Below are 21,775 nucleotides of genomic sequence, written 5' to 3'. Positions count from 1 at the left end.
CGGATTGTCACACTGCTTTAAACACTGCTAAAGCACTCTTATCTAGTACCCCTGTTCTTGCTGCTCCAGATTTTGAACGGACGTTTAAACTTGAGGTCCTCGTCAACACTTTCACCCGTGTTAACGAGAGAATCACTGACATCATGTCAGCTGGTCCTTTTGTGGCAGGGCTGAAATGCAGTGGAATTTTTTTTGGGGGGATTAAGTTCATTTTCATGGCAAAGGGGGACTTTGCAATTAATTGCAATTCATCTGATCACTCTTCATAACATTCTGGAGTATATGCAAATTGCCATAATAAAAACTGAGGCAGCAGACTTTGTGAAAATTAATATTTGTGTCATATTATTATATTATATTATTATTATTTTGACCACGACTGTAGGTAGGACTTCACTGGCCTCACACTCCAGTAAAGTAGGTGGCGCTATATGCGATCCGCCAACCCAATCCCAACGAAGAAGAAACCGCCACGGCCATTCGCTCTTTTACTGAAGTGTGTCCAGTCAGGTCCGCAATCTAAAATCTGGCCCTGTACACGCCTGCGTGGCGAGAGAGAAGAAAATTACCAACAACAGTATATTTAATCCGATCACACACGAAATGGCGTCAGCAGCAGGTAAGGATGGTGAAACCTTTTTAATTAGTTTACCAAGCTAGCTATCAGATTTTAGATATTTTTGAAGTAGGTAAGTATGTCCAGTGCGAACAATTTAGGTAGCTAACGGTAGCTGGCTACTTCACTCCGTTTTTGTGGGGGACAGGTTCGTTCGCTAGCTAACTATGGTGGCTAACTACTGCATTTTGGAATGAACTGTTGAAACACCGAATCTATGATTGTTGTTGGGAGTTATTATGCATCTCATACAACTAGCTCATAGTTATCGTCCAATGGCTCTGTGCCGGTAGTTAGCGAACGTTAGCTACCAAACTAATGCTAAATCTAGCTAGCTAGCCTTTTCGTGAATAACCTGTGGGCTAGCGTAGAATAGGCGGGCATTGAAAAGCGAACTGCTAAAGCCATTTCTTGAATTGAGTTTTGCTAACGTTACCAGCTAGAAGCTAGCCAGGTGTTTGAGACTGCTTTGCCACAAACAAAGTTCATAATCATCATATTGACATGGTAAAGAATAAAATAAACACACAGCATCATGCCATTACGATAACCTTAGAATCAGATGTGAAACATTCCTCAGGCCAGGGGCTATAGTGTATTTTTATTTATTTATTCGTTTTTTTTTGTGCAGACTACAGCGCCTATGGCCAGGCGGGAGGCCAACTGGGGTAAGTGTATTCTTGCACTGAAAAACAAATATACATCATTTGAACTGTTTCTCATTGACAGCAGCCCCAAACATTGACATGTCAAAGTGTAAAAGCCTTGGTTTCTTGCATGTTAACATCAGAAGCCTCCTCCCTAAGTTTGAGTTATTCACTGCGTTAGCACACTCCGCCAACCCTGATGTTCTAGCAGTGTCTGAATCCTGGCTTAGGAAGGCCACCAGAAATGTCCATCCCCAACTACAACATTTTCCATCTAGATAGAACTGCCAAAGGGGGCGGTGTTGCAATCTACTGTAGAGATGCAGAGCTCTATCATACTATCCAGGTCTGTGCCCAAACAGTTTGAGCTTCTACTTCTAAAAATCCACCTTTCCAGAAATAAGTCTCTCACTGTTGCTGCTTGCTACAGCCCCCCCCTCAGCCACCCTGGAGACCATATGTGAATTGATTGCCCCCCATCTATCCTCAGAATTCGTACTGCTTGGTGACCTAAACTGGGATATGCTTAACACCCCGGGCATCCTACAATCTAAACTAGATGCCCTCAATCTCACACAAAACCTCATCACTGTCAAACGCTCCCTAAAACACTTTAGCGAGCAGGCCTTTCTAATTGACCTGGCCCGGGTATACTGGATGGATATTGACCTCATTCCGTCAGTAAAGGATGCCTGGTTGTTCTTTAAAAGTGCTAAATAAGCATGCCCCATTCAGAACTAAGAACAGATATAGCCCCTGGTTCACCCCAGACTTGACTGCCCATGACCAGCACAAAAACATCCTGTGGCGTACTGCATTAGCATCGAACAGCACCTGCGATATGCTACTTTTCAGGGAAGTCAGGAACCAATATACACAATCAGTTAGGAAAGCAAAGGCTAGCTTTTTCAAACCGAAATTTGCATCCTGTAGCACTAACTCCAAAAAGTTTTGGGACACTGTAAAGTCCATGGAGAATAAGAGCACCTCCTCCCAGCTGCCCACTGCACTGAGGCTAGGAAACACTGTCACCACCGATAAATCTACGATAATCGAGAAGTTCAACAAGCATTTTGCTACGGCTGGCCATGCTTTCCACCTGGCTACCCCTACCCCGGCCACCAGCTCTGCACCCTCCGCTGCAACTTGCCCATGCCCCCCCCGCTTCTCCTTCACCCAAATTCAGACAGCTGATGTTCTGAAAGAGCTGTAAAATCTGGACCCCTACAAATCAGCTGGGCTAGACAATCTGGACCCTTTCTTTCTTTCTAAAATTAGCCGCCGAAATTGTCGCAACCCCTATTACTAGCCTGTTCAACCTCTCTTTCGTATCGTCTGAGATCCCCAGAGTTTGGAAAGCTGCCGGGGTGACACTAGATCCAAACTGTTACAGACCTAAGGCGGCAGGTAGCTTAGTGGGTAAGAGCGTTGTGCCAGTAACCGAAAAGTCGCTGGTTTTAATCCCCGAGCCGACTAGGTGAAAAATCTGTCGATGTGCCCTTAAGCAAGGCACTTAACCCTAATTGCTCCTGTAAGTCGCTCTGGATAAGAGCGTCTGCTAAATGACAACAAAAAAAACCATATCCATCCTGCCCTGCCCTTCAAAAGTATTTGAAAGCAAAGTTAACAAACAGATCACCGACCATTTCGATTCCCACCGTACCTTCTCTGCTATGCAATCTGGTTTCCGAGCTGGTCATGGGTGCACCTCAGCCATGCTCAAGGTCCTAAACGATATTATAACCGCGATCGATAAAAGACAGTACTGTGCAGCCGTCTTCATCGACCTTGCCAAGGCTTTTGACACTGTCAATCACCGCATCTTATTGGCAGACTAAATAGCCTTGGTTTCTCAAATGACTGCCTCGCCTGGTTCACCAACTACTTCTCAGAGAGTTCAATGTGTCAAATCGGAGGGCCTGTTGTCTGGACCTCTGGCAGTCTCTATGGGAGTGCCACAGGGTTCAATTCTCGGGCCTACACTATTCTCTTTGTATATCAATGATGTCGCTCTTGCTGCTGGTGGCTCACAGAGCCACCTCTACGCAGACGACACCATTTTGTATACATCTGGCCCTTCATTGGACACTGTGTTAACAAACCTCCAAACGAGCTTCAATGCCATACAACACTCCTTCCGTAGCCTCCAACTGCTCTTAAACGCTAGTAAAACTAAATGCATGCTCTTCAATCGAACGCTGCTTGCACCCGCCCGACTAGAATCACTACTGTCGGCGGGTCTGACTTAGAATATGTGGACAACTACAAATACCTGGGTGTCTGGTTAGACTGTAAACTCTCCTTCCAGACTCACATTAAGCATCTCCAATCCAAAGTTGAATCTAGAATCAGCTTCCTATTTCGCAACAAAGCCTCCTTCACTCATGCTGCCAAACATGCCCTCGTAAAACTGACTATCCTACCGATCCTTGACTTCGGCGATGTCATTTACAAAATAGCCTCCAACACTCTACTCAGCAAATTGGATTTAGTCTATCACAGTGCCATCCATTTTGTCACCAAAGCCCCATATACTACCCACCATTGTGACCTGTACGATCTCGTTGGCTGGCCCTCACTACATATTCGTCGCCAAACCCACTGGCTCCAGGTCATCTATAAATGACTGCTAGGCAAATCCCTGCCTTATCTTAGCTCATTGGCCACCATAGCAACACCCACCCGTAGTATGCGTTCCAGCAGGTATACCTCACTGGTCATCCCCAAAGACAACACCTCCTTTGGCCGCCATTCCTTCATGTTCTCTGCTGCCAATGACTGGAATGAACTGCAAAAATCTCTGAAGCTGGAGACTCTTATCTCCCTCACTAACTTTAAGCATCAGTTGTCAGAGCAGCTTACCGATCACTGCACCTGTACACAGCCCATCTGTAATTAGCCCACCCAACTACCTAATCCGCATTTGTTATTTATTTTGCTCATTTGTACCCCAGTATCTCTATTTGCACATCATCTTCTGCACATCTATCACTCCAGTGTTAATACTAAATTGTAATTATTTTGCACTATGGCCTATTTATTGCCTTACCTCCATAACTTACTACATTTGCACACACTGTATATATATATTTTCTGTTGTATTTTTGACTGTTCGTTTTGTTTATCCCATATGTTACTCTGTGTTGTTGTTTTTATCGCACTGCTTTGCTTTATCTTGGCCAGGTCACAGTTGTAAATGAGAACTTGTTCTCAACTGGCTTACCTGGTTAAATAAAGGTTAAATAAAAATAAATGTTTTGGGGGACATTGGAGAAAGGAACTGTATATTGTAATTAAGGCTGTTTATGTATGTTTATAGGTGTGGCGCGTATGCAGCCCAGCCCCCTCAGGCCGGCTATGGACAAAACACACAGGTAAGCTCCCTTTGTTCTGACCTAAGCCCCTTTCCATAGCCCCTAGCCTTTTAGGGATCACAGATCTGAAAGGATTTGGTGAAGGAATACAATATGAAGCTTCTCTTCTGACTATCGGAGGACACATTTCAGAAACTCCAAAAATAAAAATGTTTTTGTTGCTTTCTGAAGAAACCACTGAATGGTATTGGACATTCCATAGATTAAATCTGTGTTGTTTTTCAGCCAAGTTATAGCCAACCGCAGGTATATGGGTCATACAGCCAGCCGGCTGAGTCAACCTATCCCCAAGGCAGTAGCTCCTCAAGTGGCTACTCTCAACAGGATTATGGATCCTCATACAGTCAGCAACCACCAGCTGCAGGTGATAACTTCTATTCACAGTTTAAAACCGGGTTCACTAACTTAACACATTTGATCAAAAAGTGAAATACAACTTTTTATGTGTGAGCCCAGCACACAGTATAATGTTTAGTTTTATGCCACTACCCCCTAGTTTACTGTGGGACAGCTGGGGCTTATAAACGCAGTTTAACAATGACTTTTTGTTTTCTCCTCTCAGCTGGGTACGCTGCCGCTCCTGTTGCCCCTCAGGTTTACAGCCAACCAGCTCAGGGGTACGATGCCTCCCCTGCTCCTGCCACCACCACCAGCAGCAGCCAGGGTGGATATGGTGCCCAGCCTGCATACCAGGGATATGGGCAGCAGCCGGCCGCTGGAGCACCACCAAGGTGTTTCTTTGAGCACTCAAATTTCACACTTAATACTTTTTTTTGCTTAACTGGCAGCTTAAGCTCCTTTACCAGAACATTGGGTGATAAGAGGTCATTCTAGGGCCAGATTGTTCGTCCTTTATGTCCAGTGAGGATGGTAAATGCTTGGTAGTATCCCGCCCATGTATTTACTAATCTGACAAAGACCATCTGCATTATGTCAGCTGGAGGTTTGACCCTATTTCTCTTACCTAATTGTGTCTTCTGCCTCTCCTGTCCCCACAGCACCAGCAGCCAGCCACCCTCCAGCTATGAGCAGAACTCCTACTCAACGGTGCCCCAGCAGGGCTCCTACTCCCAGCCTCCTCAGGTTGGTGGATACCAGAGCCAACAGAGTGGCTACAGCCAACAGGGGAGCGGATACCAGGTGCAACAGGCTCATCCTCCCCAGCAGCAGGTCCCACCTTCCAGCTATGCTCCCCCATCAGGAGGGTCCTACGGTCAGCCACCTTCCAGCCAGTATGGACAACCAGGTGGACCAGGAGGCACCTATGGTCAGCAGGGTGAATACAAAACACCTAGCCAGTACAGTAAGTCTGGTTACTTATGGCATTGTATACTGGTCTATTCTATCTTTAACGTTCTTACTTGTGTTGGGTGCTAACTGTCTGCTCTCTTCCCAGGCAACTACAGGCAGGATAATTCCAACGGAGGGGGCTATTCGGGGCCAGAGTCGCGTGGATATGGGGGCCGCAGTGAGGGCCGAGGCATGGGTGGGTGGGAGAGCCGCGGCCGCGGGGGGTTTGACCGTGGCGGGATGATGCGTGGTGGTGGCAGCATGCGCGGTGGAATGAGCAGAGGAGGAATGGGGTAAGTGCTCGCCTGTCCTCTCACTTCATCAAACCTTTTCTCCTACAGGAGCAGAGTGATGCCTTTTTATGTCTGTGTCCAGTATGACGGAAGTTAGAGCATGCTAGCAGATACCCATAGACTTCCAGTCATCTGCTAGCATGCTCTAACTTCCGTCATACTGGACACAGAGGCATCGAAATGTTATCCACAAGTTCATCTGACTCTGGGGAAGTAGATTTAAGGGTCTCGTTGCCAAAATCCCGAAGTATCCCTTTGAGGCATAGGATGTAGGATACATTTTAAACTAGCTTGATGAACACATTCTCTAAAATATTATGTGAAATCGGTCTTATCATTTAAGTGCCTTCAGAAAGTATTCACACCCCTTTACTTTTTCCACATTTTGTTGTTACAGCCTGAATTTTAATTTGAATTAAATTGTGATTTTGGGTCACTGGCGTACACATAATTCCCCATAATGTCAGTGGAATTATGTTTTTAGAAACATTTACAAATTAATAAAAAATCAAAAGCTGAAATGTCTTGAGTCAAGTATTCAACCCCTTTGTTATAGCAAGTCTAAATAAGTTCTGGAGTAAAAATGTCCTTAACAAGTCGCATAATACATTGCATGGACTCACTCCGTGTGCAATAATAGTGTTTAACATGATTTTTGAATGACTACCGCATCTCTGTACCCCACACATACAATTATCTGTCAAGCAGTAAATTTCAAACAGATTCAACCACAGACAAGGAAGTTTTCAAATGCCTCACAAAGAAGGGCATCTATTGGTAGATGGGTAAAAAAAAAAAAAAAAAGCAGACATTGAATATCCCTTTGAGCATGGTGAAGCTATTAATTAGACATTGGATGGTGAATCAATACACCCAGTCGCTACAAAGATGCAAGCGTCTTCCTAACTCAGTTGCCGGAGAGGAAGGAAACCGCTCAGGGATTTCACCATGAGGCCAATGGTGACTTTAAAACAGATACAGAGTTTAATGGCTGTGATAGGATAAATCTCTGAGTAACATTGTAGTTACTCCACAATACTAACCTAAATGACAGTGAAAAGAAAGAAGCCTGTACAGAATAAAACATATTCAGAAACATGCATCCTATTTGCAATTACCGTAATTTTCGGATTATAAACCGCGCCTTTTTTCCAATTTTTTGACCCTGCGGCTTATATAACGGTGCGGCTAATCTATGGATTAAAAAGTTGAAAAGTTTGTGTGTCTGAAACGCTATGTGATACAGTACAGTTTACACAGCACAGTATATGTTCTGTAGCTACTATTGCACTAAATGGTAACACTTGAATACGTTATGCAAATATGCAACTTGTTTGTTGAAATGTTAATAAATGGGAGCTTCCTCAAGCAACCATCTCTTTCCCGACAATCCCCTCTGTGCACGAACCCTTACATATGGTAATTAAACATTAAAACACCTGCGGCTTATAGTCCAGTGCAGCTTATATATGTACACATCATTCAATTTAGCTGCTGCGGCTTATACTCCGGTGCGCCTTATAGTGCGGAAAATACGGTAGACACTAAAGTAAAACGTGGCAAAGAAATGAACTTTATGTCCTTAGTACAAAGCGTTATACTTAGACCAAATCCAACACAACACATCACTGAGTACCAATCCTCATATTTTCAAGCGTGGTGGCTGGCTCATGTTATGGGTATGCTTGTCATCGGCAAGGACTATGGATTTTTTTTTTTGTGTAAAAAGAAACGGAATAGAGCTAAGCACAGGCATAATCCTAGAGGAAAACCTGGTTCAGTCTGCTTTCCAAAAGACACTGGGAGACAGATTTACCTTTCAGCACGAAATCAACCTAAAACAAGGCCAAATATACACTGGAGTTGCTTACCAAGACAACATTGAATGTTCCTGAGTGGCCTAGTTACAGTTTTGACTTAAATTGGCTTGAAGATCTATGGCAAGACTTGAAACTGGCTGTTTACCAATGATCAACCAACTTGAGCTCTTGAAGAATTTTAAAAAGAATAATCTGCAAATATTGTACAATCCAGGTGTGGGAAGCTCTTAGAGACTTACCCAGAAAGACTCACATTTACATTTTAGTCATTTAGCAGACGCTCTTATCCAGAGCGACTTACAGTTAGTGAGTGCATACACTCACAGCTGTAATTGCTGCCAAATATGATTATAACATGTATTGACTCAGGGATGTGAATACTTATGTAAAATAAATATTTCTCTAGTTAATTTTCAATACATTTGCAAACATTTCTAAAAACATGTTTTCATTTTGTCATTATGGGGTATTGTGTGTAGATGGGTGAGAAAATTAATTAATTAAATCCATTTTGATTTAGACTGTAACACAACAAAATGTGGAATAAGTCAAGGGGTATGAATACTTTCTGAAGGCAGTGTATGTTGTGGCACTGGTTGCTGCTCTCAGCCCTCCCACTGTATGGCCAAAGGTAAGAAGGTACCCACAAGCTAAAGACCATCAGCAAACATCTCTACTTTGGCTCCCTAGACACTCCCAACTGAACTGTGTCAGTCAAATACCAGTTTGGCTACACAGAGAGATGTAGAAATATGTTTTTTGCCAGTTTTTTTTTTTTTGCCTGTGCAAGTTTATTTTAAAAAGGAGCACACGAGAGCCAAAGTCAGTTGGGATAAAAGCAGTGAGTTCATTGAACCAGAGATTTTGCTTAATTTGGGAGATTCAGGTAGCCAGTACATAATTTACAGCATGTTTATGCTACAAGATGTCTGTAGGTATTTTTTGGAATGAGGGAATTTCTGGTCACATTCAAATGAACAGAAGCTCATGAAGGACCACAATTTGAATAGGCTATTCAACCACGTTATTCTAATGGTTAAATTAATGATACATCTTTGGGGTCCCTGGTTTATTTATTTTAATTCAGGAAATAATTGTTATGGGGTTCCTACATAAACCCTATCTACATTTTTAAAGGTATTTAGTTTGTGTTCCAACTTTGGCACAACCCCTTTAGGTAGGCTATACAATGCTAAAGTTGTGTGTGAACCGTATATCCACTTAGGGAACGTATAGCTCCAAACCTGCATACATACAGTAACAATATATTTATTTAGCTATGTTAGGTCTTGATATTAGTAGATGGGTATATCAATAACAACAGAGTGAACTGGTCTAAAACCATACAGCGTTGTGAAGAGCTTTTCAGATTTTGGAGGTTATTTTTCATGTTAATTTGTTATTATTTTTTAAAAAGGTGAATGCATTGCTTTGTCACTTTAAGGCCAAATTTATAATTATTCATAACTACCGGTGCAGTTATTGTACTGGTAAAAGCAGAGGCACATTTTATATTGCGGTTTTAACTTTTAACATAATTGATAGACGTTTAATTACCCCAGTATTCACAAGTGCATTGCATTCACCTTTCTTACTCACAGGTAAGAAACAAATAAGTGTTTAAATGGTATAACTTAAAATGTATTGCTGAAGTGCACTTTTCTTTTAACATGCTTTGTCGCATTTATATGCTACAGGTTACAAAGTGAGAGCCATGTAAACACACCAATACTTTTACAGTACCACTACTCAGTTCTGAGTCTGTGCCGGCAGCCTTTTGAAAAGGGGACATAATCGGTGGTGTCAACAAGGTGTCCAAAAATGTCAGTAAATGTCATCAAGAGGGGAAAAAAAATGTTTTTGAACAAATGTAATTTGATGAAAATGATTGGTAGCTTATATATATTTATATTTTATGTAATCAAATAATCTCCTTGTGTAATACTGTGTTAATTGACTACATGTTTACATGAAATGGCTGCATGTACCATACAAGTTCTTTGTAACACAATTGTCTCAGGTGCAGCTCTGAATAGTAAAGGCTTCCATGTGTCTCAGCAGAGCACTTCATGTCATACATGTTATGGCATTTTGCAGGGAAAGGGGGGGGGGTGAATTTTACTTTTTATATTGACCCGAGAAGTTTGGTCTTTAACTTGAGATGCATCTGAAACAATACAAATATTTCCTGTTGTGTAAAAGTCAGGGGTTTTCTACCCCAGAGGTAATAAAGATTGAAGCCACCCCATTATAAAAAAACATTGATACTCCTATTAAGTTATGCCACTTCTGCATTCAACAATAATATTGTATTCAGCAAGGGAACCCATAGACTACAAACATTGTATAGACCCCTACCCCTGTTTTTAAGATTCTTTAGTTCCTTTTAAGATTCAACGTGTCTTTTGGGGGGGTTTAGAGCGAAGTTAGTTTATTTTGGGTGTTTTAAATGAGAGCTAGTCAGAACTGTGCCCACTCTCCCCATCCCTGTGGTACAAAGTGGCTGTTAAAGGGAAATCGTCTTCATATCTCCGCTTATTCCCCCAGCTTCGCTGGAGACAGAGGTGGCTTCAGTAAGCCTGGTGGTAAGTTTAATGAGAATTACAAGACAATAATACACTAGTCCACCTTACACATTTAGAACTTTTTCTCTACTTGTCGTGTTAAGTATTTTCTTGTCAATGGGAAAAACAAAGCAAATATGATATTGACGGTTCATTTGGGTTTTTCACACACACTGCTTCGATGGTATTTTCAATGTCAAGCGTCCACTCAATTACTTCCGAGTTTTAAAGTGTTCCCATTGTTTATGGTATACAACCCCAAGCCATTAGGCTTTTCTACATATTTATTTGCTTAGTAATGTGGTCTTTTGATATACAACTTTCATATGAGGTAAATTTTCAGCCTTTGGTGTTTTGTGTGTTCAGGGGTTTTGAAACCACTTTTTTATACATGAGACAAATTGGGTTTCAGGGATATAATCATGAGGTTGCAACAGTTTATTTTTATTTTCTTATTTGGCAAAAGGGAACGCTCAGATGAGCATGTGTGCCTGGGTAAAGTCAAACCGCTGCATGCATGGGGTAGATGATCAGGCAAATGTGCATACTAACGTTGGGTCTCTCGTCTTCTCTCCTCTTTGTGGATGGGCAACAGGACCAGACTCCGACATGGGTAAGTTCAGCATGCCATGTATCAAACCCAGCAAAATATCTGTGTGCATCAGTTTGTAAATAAAATGTTTAACAGCCCTAACTCTGTCCACAGGACGCCCAGAGGTGCAGGATGACTCTGAGAACAGCACAATTTACATCACTGGCCTGACAGAGAATGCCACGCTGACCGACGTTGCTGACTTTTTCAAGCACAGTGGAATAATCAGGGTTGGTACTTGGCTATGATGCAGTTTGGAGAGTTTTGCTAAATGTTATCACAGGCTTTTGAAAATACCCCAATTTTTCTCCCCAATTTCGTGATATCCAATTGCGATCCAATTACGATATTTTCTCATCGCTGCAACTCCCCAACTGGCTCGGGAGAGGCGGAGGTCGAATCATGTGTCCTCCGAAACATGACCCGCCAAGCCACGCTTCTTAACATCCGCTTGCTTAACCCGGAAGCCAGCTGCACCAATGTGTCGGAGGAAGCACCGTTCAATTGACGACCGAGGTCAGCTTGCAGCGGCCCGGTCCGCCACAAGGAGTCGCTAGAGCGCGATGAGTTAAGTAAACACCCCCCCCCAGCCAAACTCTCCCCTAACTCGGACGATGCTGGGCCAATTGTGCGCCGCCAGTTGTGAGACAGCCTGGGATCGAACCCCAGGCTGTAGTGACGCCGCAACACTGCGATGCAGTGCCTTAGACCGCTTCGCCACTCGGGAGGCGAATTGGGTGATAAAAAAAATTAAATTGTTTCAATTTTTCAGATCAACAAGCGCACAGGTTTGCCTGCTATCAACATCTACACAGACAAAGATTCAGGGAAACCACAGGGCGATTGTACTCTGTCCTATGATGAGCCCCCATGCGCCAAAGCTGCAGTGGAGTGGTTTGATGGTGAGTGTCGTATTGCTATTTTACTTTGGGTAGTAACGGAGGCCCTCTGATAGCCCCTTGATAAGAATCAATAGGGCTTCATGCGTAATCTTGGCAAAGTTATTTCTATAAATGTTTGTATTAAATATGCACCTCTCAACCTCTTCCTGTTTTTCTACCTAGGCAAAGACTTTCAGGGGAAGAAGCTAAAGGTGTCGATGGCTCGCCGTAAGCCCATTATGGGGATGATGCGAGGAGGCATGCCCATGAGGGGTGACAAGGGAGGCATGATGAACCGTGGAGGTATGTTCTACCAATCCCGTTCAATGCATCTGGAATGGACTTATCCAACCTACTCTGTTTCAGCATTTTAGAATATCTTGCTACATAGAAAATACATTTAAGATGTAACATATACTTGGCAATTAGTAGATGGTGGTAAAAGTTGATAGATCTCAAACTTAGTGTAACATATTCTGAACACTGTCATCCCCTGGTCACACTCAGGGCCAGGAATGATAGGCCGTGGTGGTGGTCCAATGGGTCGAGGTGGGGAGCGCGGAGGCTTTATCCCCAGGGGTGGTCCCCGTGGCATGGGCAGAGGTGGGCCCTCAGGGGGCAACATGCACCAGAGAGCAGGAGACTGGGAGTGCCCTAATGCGTGAGTACTGACAACAACAGTTGAGTCATTGACTGCCTTTCTCTGTGGTTTGGGGTAGTCCTGACTGAGGCTTATGATTGCAGGGGCTGTGGTAATCAGAACTTTGCCTGGAGAATGGAGTGTAACCAGTGCAAATCACCCAAACCAGAAGGCTTTGGACCACCTCCTTTCTCCCCTCCAGGTAAATGCTTTGCTATCAATTCCTACTTCATAAAGGATAAAGTACTCTCCGGTAGGTTAAAGATATTCTCTGGTACTTTTGTATATTTTTTTAGCCAGTAGTTCTGAAAGTAGCACCCATGAGCCAAAAGTGCTCCCCAGAAATTGCGTACTACGCCACAAATGTGCAGATATGTGCACCACCTCTGCTCTCTCTCAAATCAAATAAAAGTGTATTTGTCACATGCTTCGTAAACAACAGGTGTAAACTAACAGTGAAATGATTACTTACGGACCCTTCCCAACAACGCAGAACGGAAGAAAATACAGAAATAATAGAAAAGTAAAACACGTAATAATAGATACACAATGAGTAATGATAACTTGGGTTTATGAAAGGGGTACCAGTACAGAGTCAATGTGCTGGTGTACGAGGTAATTGAGGTAGATATGTACATGTAACTAGGAATAAAGTGACAGATGGTAAACAGTAGCAGCAGCGTATGTGATGAGTCAAAGTTGGTGCAAAAAGGGTCAATGCAGATAATCCGGATAGCTATTTGGTTAACTATTTAACTAACTATTTAGCAGTCTTATGGCTTTGGGGTAGAAGCTGTTCAGGTACCTGTTGGTTCCAGACTTTGTGCATCGGTGCCGTGCGGTAGCAGTGAGAACAATCTATGACTTGGGAGGCTGGAGTCTTTAACAATTTTTAGGGCCTTCCTCTGACACTGCCTAGTATAGAGGTCCTGGATGGCAGGGAGCTCGTCACCAGTGATGTACTGGGCCATACGCACTACCCTCTGTAGCGCCTTACGGTCGGATGACTAGCAGTTGCAATACCAAGCGGTAATGCAGCCAGTCAAGATGCTCTCAATGGTGCAGCTGTAGAACATTTTGATGATTTGAGGGCCCTGTCAAATCTTCTCAGCCTCCTGAGGGGGAAGAGGCATTGTTATGCCCTCATCACGACTGTGTTGGTGTGTTTGGACCATGATGGATCCTTAGTGATGTGGACACAGGAACTTGAAGCTATCGACCCGCTCCACTACAGCCCTGTCGACGTGAATGGGGGAGTGCTCAGCTCTCCGTTTCCTGTAGTCCACGATCAGCTCCTTTGTCTTGCTGACGTTGAGGGAGAGGTTGTTGTCCTGGAACCACACTGCCAGGTCTCTGACGACCTCCCTATAGGCTGTCTCATCGTCGTTGGCCATCATGCCCACCACCATTGTCAGCGAACTTAATGATGGTGTTGGAGTCATGCGCGGCCACGCAGTCGTGGGTGAACAGGGTGTACAGGAGGGGACTAAGCACGCACCCCTGAGGGGCCCTGTGGTGAGGGTCAGCGTGGCAGATGTGTTGTTGCCCTTACCACCTGGGGGCGTCCAGTCAGGAGGTCCAGGATCCAGTTGCAGAGGGACGTGTTCAGTCCGAGTCCTTAGCTTTGTGGTAAGCTTGGAGGGCAATATGGTGTTGAACGCTGAGTTGTAGTCAATGTAGCGTTCTCATGTAGGTGTTCCTTTTGTTCAAGTAGGAAAGGGCAGTGTGGAGTGCAATAGAAATTGCGTTATCTGTGAATCTGTTGGGGTGGTATGCAAATTGGAGTGGGTCTGGGATGATTGAGTTGACGTGAGCCATGACCAGCCTTTCAAAGCATTTCATTGCTACAGATGTGTGTGCTACGGGGCAATAGTCATTTAGACAGGTTACCTTGGCATTCTTGGACACAGGGACTATGGTGGTCTGCTTGAAACATGTAGGTATTACAGACTGGATCAGGGAGAGGTTGAAAATGTCAGTGAAGACACTTGCCAGCTGCTCTGAGTATGTGTCCTGGTAATCCGTCTGGCCCTGCGAATGTTAACCTGTTTAAAGGTCTTATTCACATCAGCTACGGAGAGCTTGGTCACACAGTTGTCCGGAACAGCTGGTGCTCTCTTGCATGGTTCAGTGTTGCTTGCCTTGACGCGAGCATAGAAGGCATTTAGCTTGTCTGGTAGACTTGCGTCACTGGGCAGCTCGTGGCTGGGTTTCCCTTTGTAATCCGTGATAGTTTGCCAGCCCTGCCACATCCGACGAGCGTCAGAGCCTGTGTAGTAGGATTCAATCTTAGTCCTGTATTGACGCTTTGCCTGTGATGGTTCGTCGAAGGGCGTAGTGGGATTTCTTATAAGCATCCGGGTTAGTGTCTCACTCCTTGAAAGCAACAGTTCTAGCCTTTAGCTCAGTGCGGATGTTGCCTGTAATCCATGGCTTCTGGTTAGGATATGTACGTACGGTCACTGTGGGGACGATGTCGTCGGTGCACTTATTAATGAAGCCGGTGACTGACTCTTGCTCTACTGTGTGTTAGTGTTGTCACAATATCAGGTTTAGTATCACAATACTCGATACCGTCACGGAAACACAGCAAATAAATGACTTATTAGCCAAAGTCACAGAATGGCACTTGATCAGATAAGCTCAGCTACTGCTCTGTTCAATCGTTGGGCATCTTGAGTTCAACATCATTTAAAATTAGATTTTTTTTTAACAAACATTTTTCTGAGACACCATGTATGCATTAATGGATCAATTATACAATCATACAATCAATTAGACTTTTTTTTTACCAATCTAACTACATAACATAATGGTAATCATTTATTTGAATGGTAAATCTCTATTAATAAACTGGGTAAATCTAGATGTAGCCTAGGCCTATCCACATTACAGTCCCGTGTAGCTCAGTTGGTAGAGCATGGCACTTGCAAAGCCAGGGTTGTGGGTTCGATTCCCGTGGGGAGCCAGTATGAAAATGTATGCACTCACTAAGTCGCTCTGGATAAGAGCGTCTGCTAAATGACTAAAATGTAAAAAATAAAATTACAGGTGAATGCATATTCAATAGGAGTGTGTGCATTCATTGAGTTATCAAGCTTGTTTTGGCTGTTATTCATGGGGCTACAGATGACAATCTGTTCCCCTTCCATTTGCGACCTATTTTATTGAACTGATCCACAACATTTGCATAGAAGTAGCTTATTTTGTAAAGTCTCTAACGAGTAATAACGTTTTTCATGAGGTAGTCAGTTCGCTGAGGTAATAGAGCTCACCAGCTTGTCCTAAAAACCAGAAATGAGTTACCTCTGGTTCATTCAACCATTCCTATGGGGAAAATTTAATGGAGAAAGAATAGGGTTTTGGGATAAACGCTGAAAATAAGGTCTGAGGTTAACACAGGTTAAGGAGATCTTATACACTACACAACCAAAAGTATATGGACACCTGCTCGTCGAACGTCTCATTCCAAAATCATGGCCATTTAATATGGAGTTAGTCCACCCTTTGCTGCTATAACAGCCTCCACTCTTCTGGGAAGGCTTTCCACTAGATGTTGGAACGTCAACCAAACTTTACAGTCAGATTCGTCCGTCGGACTGCTAGATGGTGAAGCGTGATTCATCACTCCAGAGAACGCGTTTTCACTGCTTCAGAGTCCAATATGGGCGAGCTTTACACCACTCCAGCCGACGCTTGGCATTGTGCATGGTGATCTTAGGCTTGTGTGCGGCTGCTCGGCCATGGAAACCCATTTCATGAAGCTCCTGACAAACAGTTATTGTGCTGACGTCGCTTCCAGAGGCAGTTTGGAACTCTGTAGTGAGTATTGCAACCGAGGACAGACTATTTTTACGCACTTCAGCACTCGGCGGTGCTGTTCTGTGAGTTTGTGTGGCCTACCACTTCGCGGCTGAGCCGATGTTCCTCCTAGACGTTTCCACTTCATAATAACAACACTTACAGTTGACCAGGGCAGCTCTCGCAGGGTAGAAATTTGGCTAACTGACTTGTTGGAAAGGTGGCATCCTATGACGGTGCCGCGTTGAAAGTCTCTGAGCTCTTCAGTAAAGCCATTCTACTGCCAATGTTTGTCTATGGAGATAACATGGCTGTGTGCTCGATTTTATACACCTGTCAGCTACAGTTGTGGCTGAAATAGCCGAATTCACTCATTTTAAGGGGTGTCCAAATACAGTGCATTCGGAAAGTATTCAGACCTCTTGACTTTTTCCACATTTTATGTTACAGCCTTATTCTAAAATGGTTTAAATCGTTTTTTCCCCTCATCAATCTACACACAATACCCCATAATGACAAAGCAAACAAGCTTTTTAGAATTTCTGTAAATGCATTAAATAAAAAAAGGAAATATTACTTTTACTAAGTATTCAGACCCTTTACTCTGTACTTTGTTGAAGCACCTTTGGCAGTGATTACAGCCTCGAGTCTTCTTCTGTATGACGCTACAAGCTTGGTACACCTGTATTTGGGGAGTTTCTCCCATTATTCTCTGCAGATCCTGTCAAGCTCTGTCAGGTTGGATGGGGAGCGTTACTGCACAGCTATTTTCTGGTCTCTCCAGAGATGTTTGATCGGGTTCAATTCCGGGCTCTGGCTGGGCCACTCAAGGACATTGAGAATTGTCCCGAAGCCAATCCTGCGTTGTCTTTGCTGTGTGCTTAGGGTCGTTGTTCTGTTGCAAGGTGAACCTTTGCCCCAGTCTGAGGTCCTGATTGCTCTGGAGCAGGTTTTCATCAAGGATCTCTCTGCACTTTGCTCCGTTGATCTTTCCCTCGATCCTGACTGGTCTCCCAGTCCCTGCCGCTGAAAAACATCCCCACAGCATGATGCTGCCACCACCATGCTTCACCGTAGGGATGGTGCCAGGTTTCCTCCAGACGTGACGCTTGTCATTCTGGTGTAAGAGTTCAATCTTGGTTTCATCAGACCAGAGAATCTTCTTTCTCATGGTCTGAGAGTCCTTTAGGTGCCTTTTGGCAAACTCCAAGCAGGCTGTCGTGCCTTTTATTGAGGAGTGGCTTCTGTCTGATTTGGTGGAGTGCTGCAGAAATGGTTGTCCTTCTGGAAGGTTCTCCCATCTCCACAGAGGAACTTTGGAGCTCTGTCATAGTAACCATCGGGTTATTGGTCACCTTCCTGACAAAGGCCCTTCTCCCCCGATTGCTCCGTTTGGCTGGGCGGCCAGCTCCAGGAAGAGTCTTGGTGGTTCCAAACTTCTTCCATTTAAGAATGATGGACTTGGGGACCTTCAATGCTGCAGAAATGTTTTGGTACCCTTCCCCAGATCTGTGCCTTGACATAATCCTGTCTCGGAGCTCTACGGGCAATTCCTTCGACCTCATGGCTTGGTTTTTGCTCTGACATGCACTGTCAACTCTGGAATATTATATAGACAGGTAATGGACTGTCGTTTCTCCTTGCTTATTTGAGCTGTTCTTGCCATAATATGGACGTGGTCTTTTACCAAATAGGGCCATCTTCTGTATACCCCCCCAATCTTGTCACACCTGTTAATTAAAATGCATTCCAGGTGACTACCTCATGAAGCTGGTTGAGAGAATGCCAAGAGTGTGCAAAGCTGTCAAGGCAAAGGGTGGCTATTTGAAGAATCTCAAATATATTTTGATTTGTTTAACACTTTGGTTACTACATGATTCCATGTGTGTTATTTCATAGTTTTGATGACTTCACTATTATTATTCAATGTAAAAACAAAAGTAAAAATAAAGAAAAACCACTTTCTCTGTTAGTTAACTTAAACTAATCATAACGCATCATAGGATTTCAACAGTGACAACAGTTGGCTGCCATTTAAGTGAATGTCAAATCCATTGATTGGAGTGTGGCCAGCGACTTTCAAAGAGAGAACGCCCACATTTTCTGTACCCTTTCATTAACTCCACGTCCTGCGCATCCCAGCTTGTGACAAAATCAACGGAACTAAAGAAAATATATTGATCTGTTTTAAGCAATCTACAGTGGGGAAAAAAAGTAGCCACTCCTCAATAAAAGGCACGACAGCCCGCTTGGAGTTTGACAAAAGGCACCTAAAGGACTCTCAGACCATGAGAAAGAAGATTCTCTGGTCTGATGAAACCAAGATTGAACTCTTACACCAGAATGACAAGCGTCACGTCTGGAGGAAACCTGGCACCATCCCTACGGTGAAGCATGGTGGTGGCAGCATCATGCTGTGGGGATGTTTTTCATCGGCAGGGACTGGGAAACTGGTCAGAATTGAAGGAATGATGGTTGGCGTTTGAAATACAGGGAAATTCTTGAAGGGAAACCTGTTTCAGTCTTCCAGAGATTTGAGACTGGGACGGAGGTTCACCTTCCAGCAGGACAATGACCTTAAGCATACTGCTAAAGCAACACTCGAGTGGTTTAAGGGGAAACATTTAAATGTCTTGGAATGGCCTAGTCAAAGCCCAGACCTCAATCCGATTGAAAATCTGTGGTATGACTTAGATTGCTGTACACCAGCGGAACCCATCCAACTTGAAGTAGCTGGAGCAGTTTTGCAAAAATCCCAGAGGCTAGATGTGCCAAGCTTATAGAGACATACCCCAAGAGACTTGCAGCTGTAATTTCTGCAAAATGTGGCTCTACAAAGTATTGACTTTGGGGGGGGTGAATAGTTATGCACGCTCAAGTTTTCAGTTTTTAAAAATCTTATTTCTTGTATCACAATAAAAAATATTTTGCATCTTCAAAGTGCCAGGCATGTTGTGTAAATCAAATGATACAAACCCCCAAAAAATCCATTTTAATTCCAGGTTGTAAGGCAACAAAATAGGAAAAATTCCAGGGGGGGTAATTACGTTCGCAAGCCACTCTATAAGCCGTCTACAAGTTCTCGTCTAACCAACCATGTATAGGTTAGTCCAAGTTTCTGTTTGGCCTTTGAATAGTGTTAGTTCAAACAGTGATACACCCCACACGTTTGCCCCCTGTTTTATTGATTTCAGCGTGATACCGATGGAAGTAAATAACAAAACAAGTGTTGCGTTAGATTTACCACGTTGGTGACCCACTTGTATCAAAATGCATCACTCCAAAATGTAGCTGATTGTCTTCTGCAGGTTGTTGTATAAGCAGTGATGCATAAAAAAAAATGTATCTCCAGTTTCTGTGTATTTATTGTTAGTTTCAACAGCGCGTACAACCTAATTTCTCCACCTAATCGATATCAGTGATGTATTGCCACTTATCAAAACAACAGGGTTTTTGGTGTGTGCAGTTAAGGTTCTGTAAAAAAAATATATATATATATCTATCTATATATAAACAAACTGTTTTGGCATTGGGCTATTTATCAAAATGTCTTGTCAACAGGAAGCAGTTAAAGCATTTTCAACTTAAGTTTTAGGAATATAAATTGAACTTTCAACATTAATTTCCATTGGTATTGTACTTAATCAGGTAAAAACTGCTGAATGAGTCCAACAATGTGCTGTGGTTAATTTTATTTTGATATATCAAAAATCACCATAACTGGTTTGCCCTGCCTAATAATTTGTTGGCTGCGCTGATAGGCTTGATCTGTGAGACACATTTGACAGAAGTACCAAAAGTAACAAATTCTAGTACCAAACCATTTTTTTATGTTCTAGTATCTCAAAAATACAGAAGTTTCGGTATACCGTTCAACACTGTGTGCGTTTGCTAGCTGTCACTCAAATGGCAAGGGGTTGACGCTCTGGCTGAAACTCACATTTCTAGGGAGCTGGCCCACATTGGGGTAAATGCACAGCTTCAAGAAAAGTTGCTTTCAAACTATGGATTTCGGTGCTCATTGAGGTAAGACAGTAATTCTGCACATAGATTATGCATGTATGAACTACACAATCACACATCCAGCCCAAAGTGGGAGGTTTAAAAAATACTTACTAGTCGCCAAAGTACCGGAGCATGTCTTTTAAAGGCTGTAAATTGTCTTCCTTCCAGGTGGTGACCGTGGTAGGGGTGGCCCAGGCATGCGCGGGCGCGGAGGGATGGACCGTGGTGGCCCTGGAGGCTTCCGTGGAGACAGGGGTGGTGATCGTGGAGGCGGATTCCGAGGACGTGGTGGCATGGAAAGAGGAGGCTTCGGAGGTAGGGGCCGTGGTGGCCCTCCCATGGATGACATGGGCGGCCGAGGCAGGAGGGGTATGGGACCCCCCGGCAAGATGATAGAAATGAAGTGAGTAAAGAATTATCCACATCCTCAGCTAGCTCCCATCAAACAAACCAGCTTCTAATGGACATTTGGGTTTCTCACATTTAACCCCCCACATAGTTTTAAATGTGTTGTAACTTGATGGCATTGTAATCAAATCTAATTTTATTGGTCACACACACATATTTAGCAGATGTTATTGCGGGTGTAGTGTAATGCTTGTAAGCAGTTCTGACACGATTACACACAGTTCCGAACAAAAAGGAAAAGACTGAATGGGTTCAGAAAGCTGTCGGTTAATAAATCTGACAAATGTGTTCTTAACAGAAATGTTTATTCCCTCTCCAGGGGAGACCATCGCCAGGACCACAGAGATCGTCCCTACTGAAGGATGCAACGCTTGCATAAATTTTTCAAGAACCTTTTAAACTTGTAACTCCATATTTATAAATGGTTAATTTGTGATGGCTCGGTAGTTAAACATCAGTGACCTTTTTTATTTTATACCAGTAGTATTCTTTTTTGTTTTTTGGGTCTGGTTGAACATTTGTGAACCGGTGGCAAATGCATGCAGTCTCGTGTACAGATACATTATGGGAGATTTGTTTTTCTGTAACCTTGTGATAAGCAAATGTTTTTTAACCTATTATGCCCTCCATTCTCTGACAATGTTGAATAAAAAAAAAAGTAAAATGTAGTCACTGGTTTGATCTTTAATGTGAAAAGGGTGGGTCGATAGTACTGGTTTAGTAATCGAATGATATTTTTTTTCACTCCAGATTAAATGGAATATTGGGGATTAGCTGGTTATGAGCTCTCTATGGACTGAATGTGTGAAAGTTATGCAGAATGTCTGCAGCCTGCCATGAAATT

The 21,775-nt window shown here is 43.3% G+C and overlaps 1 protein-coding gene across 1 annotated transcript; it reads left to right on the top strand.

Annotated features, from left to right (window-relative positions):
• Positions 1-503: 503 nt before the first annotated feature.
• On the top strand, positions 504-21,599 carry LOC121582394 (RNA-binding protein EWS). Its single transcript, XM_041898145.2, has 16 exons — positions 504-619; positions 1,248-1,284; positions 4,583-4,637; positions 4,863-5,001; positions 5,200-5,368; positions 5,636-5,940; positions 6,034-6,220; positions 10,588-10,625; positions 11,200-11,217; positions 11,311-11,426; positions 11,969-12,098; positions 12,261-12,380; positions 12,585-12,738; positions 12,822-12,919; positions 20,692-20,926; positions 21,251-21,599. The coding sequence occupies exons 1-16, from the start codon at positions 604-606 to the stop codon at positions 21,288-21,290; spliced, it is 1,857 nt and encodes a 618-aa protein (XP_041754079.2). The 5' UTR covers positions 504-603; the 3' UTR covers positions 21,291-21,599.
• Positions 21,600-21,775: the final 176 nt, after the last annotated feature.

The sequence above is a fragment of the Coregonus clupeaformis genome, chromosome 15 (assembly GCF_020615455.1).
Source record: "Coregonus clupeaformis isolate EN_2021a chromosome 15, ASM2061545v1, whole genome shotgun sequence".
NCBI lineage: Eukaryota > Metazoa > Chordata > Actinopteri > Salmoniformes > Salmonidae > Coregonus > Coregonus clupeaformis.
Note: the sequence above shows the minus strand (reverse complement) of the source record. Positions and strands in the feature narration are given on the sequence as shown.